This window comes from Mytilus edulis, chromosome 13 (genome assembly GCF_963676685.1).
Source record: "Mytilus edulis chromosome 13, xbMytEdul2.2, whole genome shotgun sequence".
Taxonomy (NCBI): Eukaryota; Metazoa; Mollusca; class Bivalvia; order Mytilida; family Mytilidae; genus Mytilus; species Mytilus edulis.
The window spans coordinates 19690123-19713817 of record NC_092356.1 but is presented as its reverse complement, the minus strand read 5'-3'; the positions used below and the strand labels follow the sequence as shown (position 1 = coordinate 19713817).

Here is a 23695-nt window from a genome sequence, read left to right as displayed (position 1 = left end):
AGATTTGTCAAATCAACCATTCGATATAATACATGAAATCAATGATCCAAACGAAGCAATGGACATGTGGTATTACTTACTTGTCAATGTATTAGATAAACATGCACCTGTTATTACTAGACGTGTAAAAAATAAATATCAACCTGAATGGTATACTAATGAAATTGGTAAATCAAAATTCCAAAGAGATTATTTTCACAAAAAGAAAGACACTGAAAATTATAAAAAATATAGGAATAAAACTAGTAGATTAATCCGTTCTGCAAAAGCAAAATATTTTATGGATGCAATAAATAACGATAAAAACTGTAAAATTCTTTGGAGGCATTTAAAGGATATGAATTCAACAACTAAACAGGAAATTGACATTTTAATACACGAAGGAAAAGTACTTATAAACAAAAATGATATTGCTAACTGTTTAAATGATCATTTTAGCACAGTAGGTGAGAAGCTTATTTCAAATCCTCACCAAAGTTTTAAATCTGAGAAAATTAATAACTATGTCAATTAAAAAATAAGTGATGATACTAAATTCTCATTATATACTGTCACACATGACGAGGTTCTACAAGGTCTCAAAAATCTAGACACAACTAAATCAACTGGAACTGATGGAGTTGGACCAAGAATTTTAAAACTATCAAGGTCGATTGTAGCAAGCCCTCTTACTCACATAATAAACCTTAGTTTATGTACAGGATTATTTCCTAACATATTAAAATCTGCTAAAGTTGCTCCCATATTTAAAGGAGGGGATAAAACAGACCCAAACAATTATCGACCCATTTCGATTTTACCCACTGTGTCCAAGTTATTTGAAAAGACTGTCTTTAAACAACTATATCTATTCTTAACCACACACAAATTATTAATACAACAGCAGTCTGGATTTAGAGAAAAACATTCTTGCCATACAGCACTCATTAAAATAATTGATAAATGGTTAGAAGAATTGGACAATGGAAATTTTACCGCCATTCTCTTTTTAGATTTTAAGAAAGCTTTTGATACGGTAAATCACAATATACTTTTATCAAAACTCAAATTATACAAATGTGATGACCACTCTGTAAAATGGTTTTCATCGTACCTTTCTCAGAGAATGCAAAAAGTTAAGTTAGGAACATCTGAATCAGAATATCAAACTGTGACTTTTGGAGTTCCTCAAGGTTCTATACTTGGACCTTTATTGTTCCTCATTTATATAAATGACTTACCATTAACCCTAGAATATACAGAATCTGATCAATATGCTGATGATACAACTTTACATTTCTCTTTTAAATCTATTGTAAATTTAAATATGTGTTTGAATAAAGACTTAGACAATGTTATTAATGGTGTAAAGAATATGATATGACGATAAATAGCAAGAAATCAAAATGTATGCTTGTTGGATCAGACAGAAAACTGGTAAACTGTAATGAATGTTTATGTGTTTTATCACAAGATAATATCGCTTTAGATAATGTTGAAGTTGAAAAACTTCTCGGAATTCATATTGATAAAAACCTATCATGGTCAATTCAAATTGATAAAATATGCGAAACTATTTCAACCAGAATATATTTGTTAAAAAGGTTGAAACGTTATTTACCATTAAAGGGTCTTAATCTTTTTTACAATAGCTATATATTACCCATTATTGACTACTGTTGTACTGTTACTACACACATTAATCTGGAGAGGATACATAAGCTCCAAAAACGTGCTGCAAGATTAGTTTTATCTGTTTCTTTTGATTTTCCATCAACAGTAATGTTTAAAAAAACTTGCATGGATGACTATATTTACGAGGATACACTATTTTCAAGCTGTGTTAATGTTTAAGTGTATGAATGGTCTAGCAACTGACTATCTATCTATTAAATTTACTGCTTGTGCTGATCTTTTATAACTATTGTCTGCCTTCATGTACCAAGACCTAATTCTGATTTTTTAAAAAGAACATTTAAATATTCTAGTCTTATTACCTGGAATAATTTACCAAATAATATTAAAGAAATAGATAATTTAGATACATTTAAGACCAACTGTTCAAACTATTTTCTAACTGAACAGAATAAAGATGCACGATACTAATGCATATCTTTTCTTCTACTGAATTCATATATGTGCTTATTCAATATTTAAGCTGCTATATTTAACTGTATTATGTATTTAATTTTGTATGTATTTTTGTCCGTTTTCTATTTGTATAAATAGTTTTTGAAGGCCTCATGGAAGATTAACATGTAATTGTTAAATGTGTTACCTTCGTTAAATAAAGAATTTTATTTATTTATTTATAAGAGACGACGTAAACCTTGTTATGAAACTAGTAAAATATATTAATGCTACATAAACAACACTGTTAAGCATGCTCGCAGATAGTGGACTCAAGCTCCATCAATAAGCATAGTTTTTGCTTGTAACTAAAATGACGTCAGCCTCGCCATGGAATAAATCATTTTCAAAAGGATCTTAGTCAAATTAAAGTTCATTTCCTGGAAGCAAATAAGCGAAAGATACCAACATGACCAAAGGGACATTCAAACTTATAAGTCGAAAATACACTGACAACGCCATAACTTAAAAAATAATAAGGAAAACAGACAAACAGTTGTACACAAAAAAACAACAGATGAAAATACCGACTAAGCAACACGAATCCCACCAAATACTGGGGTGATCTCAGGTGCTCCAGAATGGAATGCGTATCCTGCTCCCAATGTGGCACATGCGTTGTTGCTCATGTAAGTACCAACCCGGTAAGAGTTCTTATCCGGTATGTCACATTCGTGACAAGGAGATAGAGTTGCAGGTACTTCATAAAGAACATATCCGCTATCATCTGTTAAACAGATATTTTATATTTAAAACCAGGACGTTTTAATAATCGTAGCAAATGTATAACCAACCGAGGATATGTTGAAGAACGTATACATTAACTTTTGATTGTTTTTTGTTTTTTTTAGATAACATTCGTTCCTTATTTACAAATTGATTCAGCTATAAATTAAAGATGCTGTTCTCTCACTAAATAATTAAAATTTTGTGACTATGTTTAACGCATCTATCACATGGAATTTGGGATAAAAGATATAACAGATACAACTAAGTATGCCTCATATCTTGACTTACATCTAAACATTGACAATTAGGGTCGGTTGAAAACAAACTTTACGACAAAAGAGATGATTTCAGCTTCCTAACTGTGAACTTTCCATTTATCAGTCTTGTAAATCTTATCATTATTTCCTTACTGCTCACAAGGAAGCTATTAAACCAAGAGTTTAGAATGATGAAGTTGAAATCATCCCTTCTGAAATTTCAAAGGTCGATTGAAAAAAAGCAGCGCCTACATATGGAGTATATTTTCCAAGTTGATACGATACTCAAAGGCTTGTATTTCCTACAATTGGTTCCTTGGGTTGCTTCTTGAAGGAGGCTATTAAATCAAGAGTTCCAAGTAGTGAAAATGAAGTAATTTCGGCTTTTTGATTAGTAATCGCAAAACATTGAAATGTTTTTTTAATGACCTTTGACCTTGATTTAACAAAAAATGCACCGTACGATTTGTTTACGACCGGGCAAAACAGAAAGTACAGATTATTAGCTTTCGAATGATATATAATACAGCCGTGTGTTAGGTGGGTGCATTAAAGTCGTTAACTAAGCGTCTTTCTGAAATAAGTCACTCGCCTAGTAATTTTGTGAATGCTTAAATATTTGACATAATTTGTAAGTTGAAAAATAAATATACTAAAAACCTTTTTCGGATGTTAACATTTACGGTTGACTGGCATATATTATGTAGAATTTGCAACCTGTTTTATCTATAAAAAAAAAGGATGATTCTAAGAAATAACGAAAATTAAGCATATAAAATTGAGAATGGAAATGGGGAATGTACCAAAGAAACAACAACCCGACCATAAAAAAAAACAACAGCAGAAGGTCACCAACAGGTCTTCAATGTAGCGAGAAATTCCCGCACCCGGAGGCGTCCTTCAACTGGCCCCTAAACAAATATATACTAGTTCAGTGATAATGAACGCCATACTTATTTCCAAATTGTACACAAGAAACTAAAATTAAAATAATACAAGACTAACAAAGGCCAGAGGCTCCTGATTTGGGACAGGCGCAAAAATGCGGCGGGGTTAAACATGTTTGTGAGATCTCAACCCTCCCCCCTATACCTCTAGCCAATGTAGAAAAGTAAACGCATAACAATACGCACATTAAAATTCAGTTCAAGAGAAGTCCGAGTCTGATGTCAGAAGATGCAACCTAAGAAAATAAACAAAATGACAATAATACATAAATAACAACAGACTACTAGCAGTTAACTGACATGCCAGCTCATGACTTCAATTAAACTGACTGAAAGATTATGATTTCATCATATGAACATCAGGCACAATCCTTCCCGTTAGGGGTTTAGTATCATACCATCATAACATATATGAGAAGAACATAACCCGTGTCATGCCAACAACTGTTTTTTTTAATAAATGTGTTTAGTTCCGATGTAAAGACCCTATAAGTGAATCAATATTAACGCCAAAATATGCAATCTTTAATGACCTGACAACAGTATCGTAACTATATCCCTTCTTAATAAGTATATTCAAAGGTTTTGTTAGTTTTTGAGGTGAATACTGACACCTTTGTGCTTTATAAAGAATATTACCATAAAAAATTGGATGTGAAATACCTGAACGTATAAGAAGTCTGCATGTTGAGCTATATTTACGAATGATGTCCTTATATATACCGATGATAAAATTTAGTAAATGTTTTGACTAGTTTGTGATATCGAAAACCCTGGTGTAATAATTTTTCAGTAATACATAAATTTCTCTCGTTCAAATCTAAAACATTGTTACATACACGAGCGAATCGTACAAGTTGAGATATATATACACCGTAAGATGGTGACAACGGAAAGTCACCATCTAAAAATAGATAATTAACGATAGGAAATGAAAAATCATCTCTTTTATCATAAATTTTAGTATTCAGCTCTCCGTTAGTGATATAGATATCAAGATCGAGGAAAGGGCAGTGGTCATTGTTAGTATTAGCTTTATTTAAAGTAAGTTCCACAGGATAAATTTCTTTAATATACATACTGAAGTCGTCATTTTTGAGAGCCAAAATATCATCCAAATATCTAAAAGAATTATTAAATTTGTTTATCAGATGTTGTTTCGATGGGTCTTTGCTTATTTTTGTCATAAATTGTAACTCATAGCAATAAAAAAAACAGGTCCGCAATAAGTGGTGCACATTTAGTCCCCATTTGAAGTCCGATAATCTGACGATATAGGGAATCCCCAAAGCGAACAAAAATGTTCTTTTAACTGTTCTTGGAGAGGGCTCAAAAAAAAAAAAAAAAAAAAAAAAAAACGAGTTCAGATGATCAAGTTCTTTGAACAAAGAGAAAGGGGAAACCAATGGCACTGCTATATCATCTAAGAAATTGTATAAAAAATATAGCTTGTGTCAATAAATATATGAAATAGAAGAAATACAAGTGTGCATCTAAATTACCATCAGTATTACAAGTATATGAAGGATGCATTCACATCTCTTCTGTTATTGATACGTTTGACAAATTCTGTATATAAAAAACAAGTTCCCATTGTGCCATAATTTTATTCATTTAGATTATTTCTCCTACATATCTTTATATATTCCGGGTGCAGGAATTTCTCGCTGCATCGAAGACCTGTTTTTGACCTTCTGCTATTGTTTGCTCTTTGGTCGGTTGTTGTCTCTTTGACACATTCCCCATTTCCATTCTCAATTTTATTTGTTAGTTCAAATTAGAATCTCAGATTAGCATCTGGTACTTTAAAACCTCTCCGCTCTGTTCCATACCTCTGGTCGGCATTTGTACTTCAGAATAATTCCTGACTGTCAGATGTATAGCAGAACTTCCAAATAACTTCTTTATAAAACTGCTGTCTATCACCCTTTTCGACACTGCAAAAACAAATAATCGAACAGGCAATTAAAGAGGGGTTTACAACCACATGTTCCCCGTACAAACGGACCGGAACTCAGAAATCTTCCCAGATATGCCACTGGATTTATACATCAGATGCATCACATTTAATATATATGTTACGAAATATACTAGAATATGAAATAAAGAAAGATATAAATCGAAAATGTCGAATTATCATTTATGTCAACGAAACCACAAGATCCTACTTAATTGGCCATGTTTTCAATTCATATCAAATGTTTTCATTGGTCTTCACTCGATAGAAAATGTACTGAATTCATTGTTAGCTAAATTATCAATGTTCGGTTATTGCATATTTTTCAGAGCTGTATCTTAAACTAATGAATTGAAAAGGAGGGGATGGATATATGTACTAAACATTTGTCTATATTTTCAACATATCTAACAAACATGTGAGAAAAATTAGCTTTAGAATACGAAATATCTGTCTCATTCTGTAAACAGATTATGTTAAGGTATTTTTGTGTTTTTACCCTTCCCCTTTTTGTAATATACACCCCAAACTATTTTTAGTTAGGATAAAGAACTAATAATCGGTAGTCCTATAATGTAAGACTTCAGAGGTTCATATCATTTACATTCAACATTTTTATAGGATTTGTGTTACTATCAATGTTGAACCATTAATTTTTATCTGATTTTTTTTAACTACAAATTTTGAACCGTTCAACCGTTCAACATTTGATAGTAAACAAACATCCGTAAAAAATGTTGAATGTAAATTATATGAGACTCCGAAGTCTAATTTTTTAGCACTACGGCAAATAGAACAATTGAAATTCAGTTAATTGTGTTAGGGAGGCTATTTCAATGATCTTTAGTCCATTTTATGAGTCTGTATTATATAATGTTACAATGTAACAAACCTATCAAACACACCGTAAAAAATAACATTATCTCCCCTGAAAATGCTTAACAACAAGACACAAAAAGCTGCTACTTTTTTTTGCCCTATATCACATAATTATGAAAACACATTACATAGATAGGGGATACTGTGCTTGTGTACATTTTTGAATGTGTAGGTTGCACACTCAGAACGATCGTCTCTAGATTTAAACAAAATCTTCCATCGGTTTCCGGGTTCAGGCAGCAACACGTTTCTTTCCCTTTCAGCTATTCCTGATTAGGAATTAATCCAAAACATGCACTTATCCTAAAGCGACAACTATCAAACAACTCACCTATACCAATATTGATCGTCAAATTCAAACCTAGTTCCTGTAATCGTACCTTTCTTGACGACACCCATCGTTGTCGCGTCTGCCATTGGAGGTAGCGAAATTACCTGATTTGACAGAAGAGCGAAATAAACAAGGGAGCAATGTTATCGAACTGCATTCCGGACTGATCTGATTTGATTTTTAATATTTATTTCCTGTTTTTTTATTGATATATAAACGTCGTTACCAGATTTTCTTTACTTGCATTGTGCAGAATAATATTTATGTCCATATATTGAGCAAAATACATTTACAGACCGACCATTTATCTTCAAAAAGGGGTTATGTTCTTTTCTGAGTAATATTTAGTTTCATCAACGCTATCACACATTTGTTTCGAAATTAAAACTAACATATAGGGTATTTTAAAATTTTGGAATCAGAATAATATTTTGTCATCTGCTTGACAACTACATTTATATATTTTTTCTCATAAAATTTGGGATCAAAATATTTTTAAAGAAAAAACCATAACCCTTCTTTTGAAGTTAAATGTCCAATCCTTTAGTGTACTGATATGAATAGTAATTTTCTGGAATTGTTTGGAAAAATATATTTATTGATGCTTAAGTAAATACTTTACTAAAAAAAGACAAGAAATATGTCGGTGAAACAAAAAATTCAAATCAAATTGAAATTTTAAGTGCCCATGATCTCACTTATCATGCACGGGTGATGATATTCATAAAAAGAGTCCAGTAACAACTGAAAGTTGTTCATGTATCATCTTAAAAGAGTCCGTGTACCGCCTGTTAAAGTACTCTTTTTACCTTAACTCTGCTGGGGGCAATATCGTACAAATAAGGTCAAAGTACAAAAAAAAAAAAAAACATTGAATCAGCTACAATTCTATTCTACATAAAATACATATATTGTATTAGTAAAAAGAGAATTGGAGCCACAACAAAATTTAAAGATTTTACAGTCTAAATAAAGGCAACAGTAGTATACCGCTGTTCAAAACTCATAAATCCATGGACAAAAAACAAAATCGGGGTAACAAACTAAAACCGAGGGAAACGCATTAAATATAAGAGGAGAACAACGACATTACACTAAAATGTAACACACATAGACAAAATCCCACGAGAATAACAAATATAACATATATATATAACATCAAAACCAAATACATGAATTTGGGATAGACAAGTATCGTCACACGTCTTATCGCAATGTGAATTTACACTCAAAAATAAAAGAAAACAAACGACACAACTTTATAATGTAATACACACAGAAACGAACTATAATATAACAATCGCCATATTCCTGACTTGGTACAGGGCATTTTTAAAGGAAAAAATGGTGGGTTGAACCTGGTTTCGTGGCATGCCAAACCTCGCACTTTTATGGCCATGTGAAATATAACATCAAAATGACAACACAGGACTACAATATAAATAAATTAGAGAACACAATTGACAAAGAATCACACGAACAACAGCCAACAAAAGGCAACAAGTTCAAAATTTTAATACGCCAGAAGTGTATTTTGTCCACACAAGACCTACGTGTGACGCCCAGATACAAAAGTTTAAAAGCCGAAACGAGTACAAAGTTGAACAGCATCAAGGACCAAAAGATCAAAAAGGTTGTGCCAAAAACGGCAAGAGTTTTCTGTTAGTTAACATATAATTTAGAATAATTTTTACTTTTGCAAACAATAAATTTTATAAAATGAATATTCAAAAGATGTACATGATAAAACTGAAGTATTAACTCATTACAGGAAACAACTGAAATTCATTTACATAACCAGACATTTGAAACACAAAAAGAGACAAAATTGTTGCTCAATTTTTCACTCCAGTGTGTCCCGTAGTCCCGCTTCCTTATTTAGAATATGTGAACAACAAATAGTAATACATAAGTACTTATATGAAAGCTTTTACATGTAAAGGTATACATATACCTAAGTACCTTTTAGTCTCTATCAAACCATAATGTTCATTGAATTACACAACGTTTTCGTCTTTTTAGTTTCGTGTTTTCAGTGGCTCCATGGCTAACAAGAAGCTCAATAATGTCATAATCACTATTTTGAGTAGCATAATATAAAGGTGTATGTCCATTCCGATCATAACGGTTTACAGTTGCATTTTTTTGCAATAGCAATTCAGTAATATCCGTATCCCAGGATGACGCTGAAACATGCAGTGGTGTCCAGCCTTCCTCAGTAGCAATTTGCGCGGGTCTATCTACTTCTGCACCATGTGTCAGTAACAATTCGACTACTTTTGTGTGTCTGTTTGTTTTGACAGGCTATATATAGTGGCGTTCTATCTCTCCTATCAGGGAGATTTACTGCTGCATCCTTTTTGATAAACCGTTCTACTATATTGATATGACCTTTAGAACACGCTACGTGAAACGGAGTGAAACCTTCTTCGTCACAATGATTATTGGAAGCACCATGTTTTAATAATGATTTTACTATGTCTTCATTACCATCTAAACAAGCAAAATGTAATGGCGTTGAACCATATTTATTTGAAACGTTTACAACTGCAGCCCTACGTTCACATAGATATGCAACTACCTTCTTATAATTCAAACAAGTTGAAACATGTAGTGGACTCCATCCAGTTGATTCACATTTGTTTATATTAGCGTGATAACTACACAACATTTTAACTGCTTCTAAACGGTTACCCATATAAGCTAGATAAATTGGTGTCATTCCATTATTCATTTGAATATTTATATCTGCATCATGTTCAATAAGGATTTTAATGAGTCTTTCATTTCCATCTTCAGCGGCAGAGCGAAGTGACGTCCGACCATTTTTATCATTGTCATTAACGTCTGCATCGTTTTCAAGTAATACTAAAGCTATTGCATTATGTCTATCGTTACCATGATTACACGCTAAAAGTAGTAACGAGTGTTCAGTTCCGTTAACGTGATTAACTACTGCACCCGCTTTAATTAATAGTTCTACAATATTTGTATTACCTTCTCGACAAGCCAAATGTAATGGTGAATCGCCTTCTTTATCAGGAAGGTTTACTATTGCAGAACTGTTTTCACAAAGATAAGCAACTACTTCTTTTTGGTTGCCATGAGAAGCAACATGTAATGGACTCAATCCAGTTTTCTCACATTTATTTATGTCAGCATTATAACGTAACAGTAGTTTGACTGCTTCTATATGATTATTCTTACACGCTACATAAATAGATGTCATTCCAGTATTCGTTTGGAAGTTTACGTCTGCATCATGTTCTATCAACATTTTAATGAGATCTGGATTTCCATTTTCAGTGGCATTGTAAAGTGAAGTTCTACCATATTTATCAGGACTATTTACGTCTGCACCATTTTCGAGTACTAACTTTGCTATTTCATTATGTTTATGGTAACAAGCTAAAAGTAATGGTGATACTCCAGTTTCGTTAACCTCATTAACTGCTGCGCCCTCATTGATGAATATTTCTACTATGTCTTTATTACCTTCTCGACATGCCAAATGTAACGGTGATTCACCTTCATTATTAGTAAGTTTTACTACTTCAGAACTGTTTTCACAAAGATACGCAACTACTTCCTTATGGTTGTAATGAGAAGCAACATGTAAAAGAGGGACGAAAGATACCAAAGGGACAGTCAAACTCATAAATCTAAAACAAACTGACAACGCCATGGCTAAAAATAAAAAAGACAAACAGAAAAACAATAGTACACACGACACAACATAGAAAACTAAAGAATAAACAACACGAACCCCACCAAAAACTAGGGGTGATCTCAGGTGCTCCGGAAGGGTAAGCAGATCCTGCTCCACATGTGGCACCCGTCGAGTTGCTTAAGTGATTACAAATCCGGTAAATAGTCTAATTCGGTACGTCATATTCATGAAAGGGAAGGGGATTGTAGTTACGACGTAAGGAACATATCCGATATCATTTGTGAAACGGTTATTCCATAACGGTCAACCAACTCGTGATGGCGTCCGTAAAATTTACGAAGGGATGATTTCAACTTCACCATTTGGAACTCTTGGTTTAATAGCTTCCTTGTGAGCAGCAAACCTCTATCAAGAAAATCATGATAGGAAATGCAAGCACGGGAATATCGTATCAATTGGGAGATATATACCCCGTATGCAGGTGCTGCTGGAATGTTGCTACTTAGAAATGGAAAGTTCACAATTGGAAAGCTGAAATCATCTCTTTTGTCGTAAAGTTTTGTTTTCAACCGACCCTCATTGTCAATTTCTAGATGTAAGTCAAGATATGAAGCCGACTTAACTGTATCTGTAGTATCCTTTATCTCTAGTTCGATTGGATAGATGCGTTCCACATAGTCACCAAATTTTGAATTGTTTAGTGAAAGAACATCATCTATATAGCGGAAAGTAGAGTTAAAGGATATTGCTAACTTCTTATCTTTCTTCCTAAGAAGTTCCTGCATGAAGTCAGCCTCATAATAGTAAAGAAACAAGTCGGCGAGTAGAGGGGCACAGTTTGTTCCCATTGGAATGCCGACAGTCTGTTGAAAAACACGTCCTCCGAACGTAACAAATATGTTGTCAATCAAGAAATCAAGCATCTTGATAATATCAGTTTCAGAGAATTTTTTGTTTGAATCAGAGTGATTCTTTACAAAGTAGGATTTATCCCTCCCTAAGACAAGATACTTGTATCTACGTTGGCCATTCTTTTTTATGAAGCAAAGTAATATCAACTCTTTCAATTTGTCTTTTAGTTTGGAATGTGGAATACTTGTGTACAGGGTAGAAAAGTCAAATGTTTTAATACTGTTACAAGATGAAAGAGAGTTAGATTGTATGTACTCTAAAATGGACTCTGTAATGGACTCCATCCAGTTTTCTCACATATGTTAATGTCAGCTTTATAACTTAACAGCAGTTTAACTGTTTCTTTATGATTATTCTCACAAGCTATATATATTGGTGTCATCCCATTATTCCTTTGCAAATTTACATCTGCGTTGTATTCCATTAAAATTTTAATCAAATCTATATTTTCGTCTTCAGCGGCACTATTTAATGAAATTCGGCCATATTTATAGTTTTCGTTTACTTCTGCACCATTTTCAGGTAATACTAACGCTTCTTCAGTATGCCTATCGTTACAAGCTAAAAATAAAGGGAAGTTTTCACTTTCGTTAACTTTACTTACTGTTGCACCCGCTTTAATTAATAAGTCTACAATATTTTTGTAACCTTTAAAACAAGCTAAATGCAACCGTTTGAATACATGTTCACTGCAATGATTAATAGAAACACCAAGTTTTGATAAAAATGTTACTATGTCTTTATGACCTACACTACACGCAATATGTAATGGCGATTCGCCTTTTTCATTTGAAAGGTTTACTTCTGTATCACTGTTTTCACAAAGATATGCTACTACTTCCTTATGTTTGAAATGAGAAGCAACATGTAATGGACTCCAGCCATTGTTTTCACATTTGTTTACGTCAGCTTTATGAAATAACAGCAGCTTAACTGCTTCTAAATGGTTATACCTACAAGCTATATAAATAGGTGTCATTCCATTATTTGTTTGCAAGTTGACATCTGCATTATGGTCCATCAAAATTTCAATAAGATTTAAATTTTCGTTTTCAGCGAATACTGCAGTTCGACCATGTTCATTTTGACCAATAACTGCTGCACCATTTTCGATTAATAACTTAGCTATTTCATTATGCTTATCGTTACAAGCTAAAAAAAATTGCGAGATTCCAGTCTCGTTAACTCTTTTTACTACTGCGCCTGCTTTAATTAATACTTCTGTAATATGTATATTACCATCTGAACAAGCTAAATGAAACGAAGTATTTCCATTTTTATTGCTTTGATCAATAGAAACACCATGATTTAATAATAATATTACGTTGTCTTCATGATCTTCCTCACAAGCCAAATGTAAAGGCGATTCCCCTTTCTTATTTGACAGGTTTACTACTGCATCACTGTTTTCACATAGATATGCTACTACTTCCTTATGGTTGAAATGAGAAGCAACATGTAATGGACTCCATCCAGTTTTCGCACATTTGTTAATGTCGGCTTTATTACTTAACATCAGTTTAACTGCTTCTAAAAGAGGGACGAAAGATACCAAAGGGACAGTCAAACTCATAAATCTAAAACAAACTGACAACGCCATGGCTAAAAATAAAAAAGACAAACAGAAAAACAATAGTACACACGGCACAACATAGAAAACTAAAGAATAAACAACACGAACCCCACCAAAAACTAGGGGTGATCTCAGGTGCTCCGGAAGGGTAAGCAGACCCTGCTCCACATGTGGCACCCGTCGTGTTGCTTAAGTGATTACAAATCCGGTAAATAGTCTAATTCGGTAGGTCATATTCATGAAAGGGAAGGGGATTGTAGTTACGACGTAAGGAACATATCCGATATCATTTGTGAAACGGTTATTCCATAACGGTCAACCAACTCGTGATGGCGTCCGCAAAATTTACGAAGGGATGATTTCAACTTCACCATTTGGAACTCTTGGTTTAATAGCTTCCTTGTGAGCAGCAAACCTCTATCAAGAAAATCATGATAGGAAATGCAAGCACGGGAATATCGTATCAATTCGGAGATATATACCCCGTATGCAGGTGCTGCTGGAATGTTGCTACTTAGAAATGGAAAGTTCACAATTGGAAAGCTGAAATCATCTCTTTTGTCGTAAAGTTTTGTTTTCAACCGACCCTCATTGTCAATTTCTAGATGTAAGTCAAGATATGAAGCCGACTTAACTGTATCTGTAGTATCCTTTATCTCTAGTTCGATTGGATAGATGCGTTCCACATAGTCACCAAATTTTGAATTGTTTAGTGAAAGAACATCATCTATATAGCGGAAAGTAGAGTTAAAGGATATTGCTAACTTCTTATCTTTCTTCCTAAGAAGTTCCTGCATGAAGTCAGCCTCATAATAATAAAGAAACAAGTCGGCGAGTAGAGGGGCACAGTTTGTTCCCATTGGAATGCCGACAGTCTGTTGAAAAACACGTCCTCCGAACGTAACAAATATGTTGTCAATCAAGAAATCAAGCATCTTGATAATATCAGTTTCAGAGAATTTTTTGTTCTAAATGATTATTCTTACAAGCTTTATACATCGGTGATATTCCAGTATTCGTTTGGAAGTTTACGTCTGCATCATGTCCAATCAATATTTCAATAAGATCAGTATTTCCGTTTTCAGCGGCACTATATAGTGAAGTTTGACCATGCTTATCAGGACTATTAACCTCTGCACCATTTTCAAGTAATAACTTAGCTATTTCATTATGGTTGACATAAGAAGCAATATGTAATGGACTCCATCCAGTTTCGTCAGGTTTGTTTATGTTAGCTTTATTACTTAAAAGTATTTTTACTGCTTCTAAATTATCATGATCAGAAGCTATATAAATAGGTGTCATTCCATTATTCAGTTGGACGTTTACATCTGCACCATGTTCCATCAAAAGTAAAATAAGCTCTGTGTTTCCACCAGACGCTGCTAAGTGTAGTGGAGACCAACCATATTTATCACATTTATTTACATGTGCTTGCCTATTTAACAATATTTCAACTACTTTTACATATCCGTTAATACAACTTTCGAGCAGAGGAGTACATTTTTCATTGTCACTCTGATTAATTTTAGCACCATTACTGAGAAGAAGGTGAACAATTTCATGATGACCATTCAAGGAAGCATTGTGTAAGGGAGACCTATTTTTATTATCCAATGAACTTATTTGATTTCTATTTTTTTCGATTAAATACTTTGAAATATCGTAATAACCTTTGGCTGCAGTTACATGTAACGGAGTTGTGCAATCAGTATTTGATGAGTGCAATTTCTTACGGGATTTCTCTAAGTACTGAATTAACAAACTTCTATATTTTTCAAATTTCATTTGAATGCTAGCAAAAACTTCCCAGTTTTGACCGTTATTAGTATCTTCCAATACACGTTGAAAATACATGGTTTCGAACTCATCTGTAATCATTATGGTACAGACATCATGTTGTTCATTGAGAGAGCTTAATTGACACCTACTACTAATGAATGACGATTCTCCATGCCTTAAAATACAGCCAATTATAAAGTGTCCTACAGTGTGAGAAATAATGTCAAAAATTTTATCGTGTTTTGTACAGAATGTAGAGTCTGTTTCTGTAAGATACATGTTTTTAAGATTTCGAAGATTCGACAATATGGAAGTTTTAGACGGAGAATTCTTGTTATCAATTTCATCATATAAATCTTTTAACATGATATCGTATTTATCTTTTCCAATCTGGAGACATTCGTTTTCGATCGAGTTATTAGATAACACCAAGAGAGCGAGCGCCATGAACGTTGCGTCCTTTTTCCTTTTAAAGTTTCCAATTTCGATCTTTAAAAACTGATTAATGTTTTGAAAGAAATCAATATCCCCCATCTTCTTTCCTTTAAACATGACACACAATAAAGGAAAGAAGTTGTACATCATGATAGTTTCATCATTCAGATGACTCACAATGTCATCAGTAAGATACAGCTTGCTTATTTCTTTTCTTTCGACTAAAGATAACTTTATTTCGTCTGATAGCAAGTTATAATGTGCAAATGATAAAGAAGATAAGCTTTCGCTAACATTGTTATATACATAGGATCTGCATGTCACCATAACTTTCAGGACTTCATTTTTCAATAGCATCTTTATGCGTCTTGTTTCAGATTCCCAGCAGTTAAGGTTGGATTCATTCAAAGAATATATTAGATTTCGTCAATTTTATCATTTCTGATGGTGACCAAACAGGTAGAACTGTGTAGCCTTCTGTTTCTTGCATGTGTATGGCTACATAGTAAGCAAGTGCAGATTTCCCAGATCCAGGAATACCCGTAATAATAGTGCATTGATTGTCTTTGACCACTTTAATTAATCTGGTCGCTGCTTCAGTCACATGAAACTTCTCAAATTTCTGTTTCCATTCAGAAATTTCTTCGGTTTGAAATGCTGTAATATTCATTTCAGAGTTACATAATGGTATAAGATATTTAATTTAACAATTAATGGCCGATCTCAATAATTAATTGAATATTCATATGCAAAATATTAGTTGAACACACAAAAAGCTATAATTGTTGACGTGTTTTTCTATGATTCTCAATTCTGATTGGGATTTATGAATCTCCAAATCCTTATTATCTACAATTGTTTTTATTGTCATCAAAGTACATTGAACAATCGTTAGATTACAAACATTGACTATATTCAGCAACGCGTCCACGTAAAAAAAACCTATTAGTACTATAATTTTATTACTGAGGGCCAAATCAAAATAGAAAATTAACGAAAAAAAGAGAAAACTATATAAATTAAGAACATGTCAAATGAATATAACTTTTTATTTATTTGATGAAAAATTCTTTTCTGAATCTGCTTCCACAGGGAACGGTAGAATGATAAAAACAAAATGAAACCCAAGGATGTATAGATACTTTAATACTTCGTGAAAGTAGTGATAAATAAAACAATAACGAAAACAACTAAAAGATTAAAATTAAAAGACATGTTCTATTCGAAAAAAAATATAACAGATTTAAAATGTATATCATAAGAAATATTCATACATTTATCTTGATTATGATATATAATTATAGATTTATCATGTTAGATCTAAAAAATCTTTTCTATCCTTCTTGAACAGAACCGGAGTCACATAAATATAGTGTTGCTTTTCCAATAATTTTTTTTTAATTTTTGCCTTAAAACTTACATTGCATATTCTGTCTTTCCAAATTCAGCGTTTCAACTTGAGTGGTAAGTTCTTCCAAGTGCTTTTCTTTTTTAATAAATTCAGCATAGGTTTCATGGGATGAATAATCTAGGTCAGCATTTTGCAATGTGTTGCATTCTGCCTTCATTGTTGGACACAGAATTTCTATAGCCTGAAAACAAATATATTTAATCACAGGTAATATCGTATCTAAGAAGTATCCCTATAAGACCTAACACGTATAATATACAAAGTATGATTTTGGTATAGAACTTATACAGATTTTTAAGTAAACTAAATCTTTCCCGAACCCACCTTCAAAAGTAAAATTTATGAATATCACACAAGTAGAATATATGTAATAACTAGCCAATATGACACATGCATAAAAAAACTAAGAAAACGAAATCAATAAGGAATGCAGAAAGAACAAAAGATACTGCAGGTCAGAAAATTAACATTTTTATGCCGTCGTTGTAGAAAACAATGAATTTTATTCTGAAACTGATATTTTCTTTTTGAATCTTGAAATTTACCAAATGACCCCATTTTGTCCTATGTAAAATGATAATGCACTTACAAAAGATATTTATATCAACCTTGAAAGTAATATTCATTTTTTAGTTCCTGTTTTTGTATGTAGGAAATTATGATAAAGAAAACCTCTATCGAACAAAAAAATAATTCATGAGTCGTAACACTTCATTAACGTATCAATTAAACACGAGAGACAAATTGCTTGAAGATATTAAGGAAATTAAAAAAACTCATAAGTCAATAAAAAATTTAAAAGCGCCATGGTAAACACCTCAAAAGACGGAACAAAATAGTCTGATCAACACATCCCCAACAAATTCGGGGATGATCTCAAGACACCAGGAAGGATAAACATATGCTGCTCCAATTGTGGCACCCGTAATGATGCTCGAATGATGTCAAATTCGGTAATAAACATCATTTGGTAATGTAACATTTTAGACATTTTAGGAAAAGGAAACGGATATTGTTTACGAAATTCGAATATATGTGTGGTCATCTATAAAACAGGTAATCCATAACGGTTAGCAATATTGTGATGGCCTTCATTAAATTTTCGATGACATGATTTCAACGTTTACGCTACCGATTTTGATACTTAGTGTTGTTAAAGCTTCATTGTAATCAGCAACTATCTACAAATATATATTCAAGAAATTATCATGTGTGACGCAAACTCTATGCTATCGTATAAATTTGATATGTACTCTTAATGGTGGTGCAGCTGATCAAGGATCGCGAGTCTATGACCTTTCATCTAATAATTTTTAAATAAAATTGAGAATGGAGATGTGAAATGAATCAAACAAACAATAAGCCGACAAAAGATCTAAAATAGTCAAAGGCCACAAAAGGGTCTTCAACAAAATTCCGCAATCGGAGGAGGGCTTTAGCAGGCCCTTTAGGTAGCACATCACAGTTAGGTGTGTAGTTTTGTATTTTTTCTCTTGCTGATTATTCAAATGTGAACACTAGTGTGCAAAAATAAATCATATTCAGATACTTTGGATTCATTTATATTCTTTGGGTACCAATTTTCGTGGATTTGCCGAAATTTGTATACAAGCCAATAGAAAACTTCTTTTCGTTAAATATTTAATTTCGTGGTTCAACTGTAGCCACAAAATCCACTAAAATTCGTATACAACATTTATAAGAATAATAATGAATCCACCGTAGCTGAAGATCATTTTTAACTTTTTGTAGCACGAACTTTGTGATTAAATTTTACAAAACTATAAGACAGAAGACACCCATTCTTTATTTGATCATTTGGTAATTTCAACAGTTGCAGAAAAGGTATCACTCAAAGGCATTGGAATTCTCGTTCGAAACACATTTTTGAGGAATACGTGGCATTTTCATCCCCCTCTCTGCAATATTGTATGTTAAATAAATGCTTAATGTATCCATGGATACACAATAAAAAGAATTATATATTTCACCAATTTAACTTTTGAAAATCAGAATGATACTGATAACATGCATATGCAAATGTATGACAGAAAAAGGCTTAATATATTGCAAAGTCATGAATAGAAGATGATTAAACATTTTGTTGTCAATTTTAATGTCTACTAGTTCAGCAAAAATGAACGTCACACTAAATTCAGAAACATAAATTAACCAAAACCCCCTCCCTCCAACAGAATATACAAGACTAACAAAGTCCATAGGCTTCTGACTTGGGCTAAGCGCGAAAAAGCGGCGGGGTTAAGATGTTTTGATAGATCTCAACCCTCCCCTATACATCTAGCAAATGCAAGACTACTAGCAGTTACTGACATGCAAGCTCCAGACCTCAACTGAACTGATTGAAATATTACATGTATTATGTCTTTATCATATGAAAATCTAACACATCCCCTCCCGTAAGGGGTTTAGTATTATTCCATCGTTAAACATACGAGAAGAACATAACCCGTATCATGTCAACAACTAGTTTTAGAATAAATGTGTTTGTTTCTGACGCAAGGACCCTATGTATGAATCAAAATAAATTACATAAAAAAATCTACATTTTACGACCTGGCACAGTATCGTACCTGTATTCCTTCTGAAAAAGTATGTTTAAAGGTTTACTTAGCTTTTGTGGTGAATAATGACATTTTTGTGTTTTGTATAGAATATTACCATTAAAGATTTTTTTTGAAAAAACTTTAACGTATAAGATGTCTGCACGGTGATTTATATTTACGAACGGTGTCCTTGTACTGATGATAAAATTTAATAAATATTTTCACAAGTTGGTAATGTCGAAAACCCTGGTGTAATAATATTTCAGTAATACAGAGATTTCCTTCGTTCAAATAAAATACGCTGTTACATTTTTACTCTTTTTTCCGGGCACTCCGGAATCCTCCACTAATACAAACTGGCCGCCACGAAATATCCCAAAATTGGTGCTTAAGAGTGGTGTTAAAACACAAAAAATCAAATCAAATCCATTTCGTGCAGTAAGTACGGAGTGAGTTGTGGATGATGCATCTTCGCTAGCCAATGGTTACTATCCACTTCCCTCCTTTCCACCCTTGGCGGATGGAGATAGAATTTCAAAGAGACAAGGTAATGATTTTCATGCATCCAATCAAAAAGCGCCTATAACATGATCACTTGTAAATGTAGAAAGTGTATATAAACAATTGCCACGTGCTTATTGTACAACAAGTCTTTACATCCCTAAGCAAACGACTATATTTAGTTACAATTTGAATGTTTTTAATCAACTAATAGAAGTTCCTGTGTATGTTTCTTGCACAAATGCATGGATGTCAACGTACATTTTCGTTTCCTGCTTTACCAAGTTTGTAGAATCTAGACGCTACCGTGCTTTACCTCCAAATTGAAAAGTTCAAGTGCTACAATTGGTCAAGAATAATGTATTCGGAATGGGCATGACTTAAATATTCCCATAGATTGTTAGCACAATATGGAATTGTGTTGCTATCGTCTAAGATTTGATAAAATTTATTAACAGATAAAAAAGAGAGCTTGGTTAACAGATAATGTTTGCCGTCGTTTTTATTTTTGAAATATTAATTAAATCGGAATTATGTGTACTGTTGGAACGAAATTGCTTGAGATTTATTATACGCCCAAGAGAACAGATTTTTAAAACAGTTTTAGTAAGTTCACCCAAAATGTAAACATGATTGGTTTTTCATATATTGCCATTTTCCACAATATCACCTTTTAGACCGACAGGAAAGGCTGTCTGTAATTTTTAATCCAATTTAATTCAATTATTTTCCATGATCGTACATATTTGGAATAAGATTTTCAATGCTTCTTATTTACTTCTTCTAAAAGTTGAACTGTTGAATATTTAATACGACGATTGTGCGTTTTCGGGTGTTGATAAATGATACTTTAAATTTAGGGAGTCTTCTAAAACGATAAAGTTGTTATTGCTTGCGTTTATATAAATAACGTCATGTTCATCTACTTACTGATTGCATCCCGGTTCGTTTCAAGTCAGTCGAAAAATAATGCTAATAGTTTTTCAATTTAGATCAGTTTCAAAACTTAGGAAAAATGTGCAATCATCAAACATGGAGCTTATCGTATTGTTTGTGGACAGACGGGGACATATCAGTCATGTTTTGGCATGACACTTATAGATAGAAGGGTGACCAAGGTTTTTAATCATTAAAAAATGATTTTTTTATGATCACAATATGTTCTACATAGTTTTAGATTTACTCCTATACGCATACGTAGGACCTACTTTGTTTTAAATAAAACTTACTTTCCAATATGTTCTTTTTTTTTACCGGGCCCGATTCGGTTGTGTTACACAAAGTCTATCCAAATTTTTAACGCAAAAAAATTCCGCTCCAGCCAGTGCTAGGAACCCTCTTAAACTTGCATTGATGTGAGAGTTTTTTTTAGTGCTGTGTTGAAAGCTGCACTATGATTTTCAGATGGAGAACAATACAAGGGATTTTTTGCTGTGCATGTACTAATTTTTGGTAATAACCGATACCATATCTCCTTTGTTTTCCTAGTATACAGTGTTTGCATGTAGTTTTCGTACATGTCGAAAGTATAACCGTTATGGTACGTCTGAACGAATAATGCGTCTGACGTACACAATTTATTTACTCGGAAATGATTTTGAAATACTTGACTTATCATGGGATACCCAACACTATACCCCCCCCCCCCAAAAAAAAATGTCGTTTAATGTTTCTTGTTTTTCTCTTATTGATAAACTAGGCCTAGCTAAACAACTTATAACAATTTCAAAAGATTTGAACTTTAGGTTTGAAAGATTTGGTAAATCGAATATCGCATCTTGAACATGCTAATATTTGCCAAATTTGTCAGATATATAGGTAGAGAGGTATATATTGTCATATTTTATATAATTAATCCTACATTGACAATATCATAGTTTATAGTGATACATATGTAACAACTGGCATCCGAGTCAGCCCCTAAAAGTTGATGTGATTGGTTTACTATTTTGAGAAGAAACTTTGCTTTGAAAAACAAATGTGTCGTTTATTTTTTTTTTTTTAAACTGATCATTTGTAGTGCTTAATCAGTTTATTGTTCTTGCCAAAAAATACAATAATTTAACCACCAGATTTTCTTTATAAAGTTAAAAAACGCCTCTTCCCTAAAATTTGCTAGGAAAAATAAAAGCAAAACCCATTCTGATAATACACAGTGGTCATTACTATTTTTTCTTTTGACCTAGGTCTAAGATATTTGGCATGTGGATGTATTATCATAAGGTTAAGTGTCTTGTATCAAGATGATCTTCATGTTACCTTTAAAATTTATGGAATTTTTTCAAAGGAAACACAATCAGGCCATAACTTCTTTGTATTTTGACCTAGTCAGATATAAAAGTTCACCTAGACCTTACATCTTTTGCATGTGGATGTATCATCAGAAGGCGGTATGTCCCCTTTCAATTTCTAACTTAATGTGACCTTAAATTGATCTTCAGGACTCTAACTGTATTTTTGGCATGAAAAATATGAGCAAGCATTGACTTGTTGTCTTTTGACCAAGGTCCGATATTTTTGGCATGTTAATTCAATTTAATTAAATTCAAAGCTTAATTTCGAGTCAATATTAAGTTAAAAAAAACATATTAAGCCATCTCTAATCAACCAAACCCAATATAAACACACATTATGACATATCAACAAATTCTTTGCACACGAAAAACACAAAGGACATGTAGTAAGTTACATAAAAAAAGTCTAGTTTATATTGAGGCAAAGTGTACACACTTAACTACTCCACAGAAGTTTATTTTAATTTCACATACGGATTTCGCTTGTAAACGTACACGAGATAATAGATATTTCCAATAAAATGACTTTACTCGACATAACCTACCTAACTCAACGTATTTCGTCCTATTGCATTGAAGCATGACGGAGGGGAGCATACACTGTATGCATGTTTTGCTCTTTGAACACGCATTTTTTCTTGAATATACTTTAAGTAAAAATCAACCCCAACTTATTTTTTTAATCTTTAAATATTTTGTCATTAAACTTTAAAGGATTTTATTGACCCAAATCTGATAATGGAATAAGTAAGTTTGCAACTTGTAATCAAATACACCCATCATTTCTTGTCATTTCACTAGACCCATATTTTAGTTCTTCTCAAATTACGAATTATAAAAACTACCAAGTCAAAATTTAGCATGAAAATATAAAAATAACGAATTCCGAAGCGAAAAGGATGCCATTTTATTGTTTTTACATGTTTTAACGTTTAACGTAGATTCCAACACACCCGAATGTTAAAGGTGTACTCGACTATTATTCAAAAAAAAAATATCTATAATTTAATTGAAGATAATTTAATGTGTGCAGAAATTCATATCATTGATATATTCATCAAAAAGTACTTTTTGTCTTTACCTAAACTAATGTATGCATACCTAAACGTGTATTCGAGGATACTGGGTTAGAGGGCGTACTTCCCCCTTTCGATCGCTAAATATTTTTGAAGATCTCATGTTGTCCTAAATATTTTTTTTACAAATGTTTAGCGTATAATCGTCTAAATTATTGTTCGCATTGATCCGCTCGTCAGTATAAATTCAAATATAGGAAACTACACCCTCTTTGAAATATCCGGTCATAATGACAAATTGTATTACACGAAAAAAAAACTTAAATGA

The 23695-nt window shown here is 32.7% G+C and overlaps 2 protein-coding genes across 2 annotated transcripts; both read right to left on the bottom strand.

Annotated features, from left to right (window-relative positions):
- Window positions 1–9445: 9445 nt before the first annotated feature.
- On the bottom strand, window positions 9446–13307 carry LOC139500157 (ankyrin-3-like). The gene is made up of 2 exons (XM_071288896.1): window positions 12089–13307; window positions 9446–10758 (listed from the first exon to the last, which is right to left on the bottom strand). Exons 1-2 carry the CDS (start codon window positions 13305–13307, stop codon window positions 9446–9448), a joined length of 2532 nt encoding a protein of 843 aa, XP_071144997.1.
- Window positions 13308–14315: 1008 nt separating this feature from the next.
- On the bottom strand, window positions 14316–15938 carry LOC139500156 (ankyrin-3-like). The gene has a single exon (XM_071288895.1). It carries the CDS (start codon window positions 15936–15938, stop codon window positions 14316–14318), a length of 1623 nt encoding a protein of 540 aa, XP_071144996.1.
- Between the last annotated feature and the right edge of the window lie 7757 nt (window positions 15939–23695).

Coding starts and splice junctions, on each gene's coding strand:
- LOC139500157 (XM_071288896.1), bottom strand. CDS start 13,307: ATGTTAAGTAATAAAGCCGACATTAACAAATGTGCGAAAACTGGATGG. Junction 10,759..12,088: donor TAAAGCTGACATTAACATAT/GTGAGAAAACTG, acceptor GTTCTGAAGTAG/TAAAACTTACTAATAATGAA.
- LOC139500156 (XM_071288895.1), bottom strand. CDS start 15,938: ATGCTATTGAAAAATGAAGTCCTGAAAGTTATGGTGACATGCAGATCC.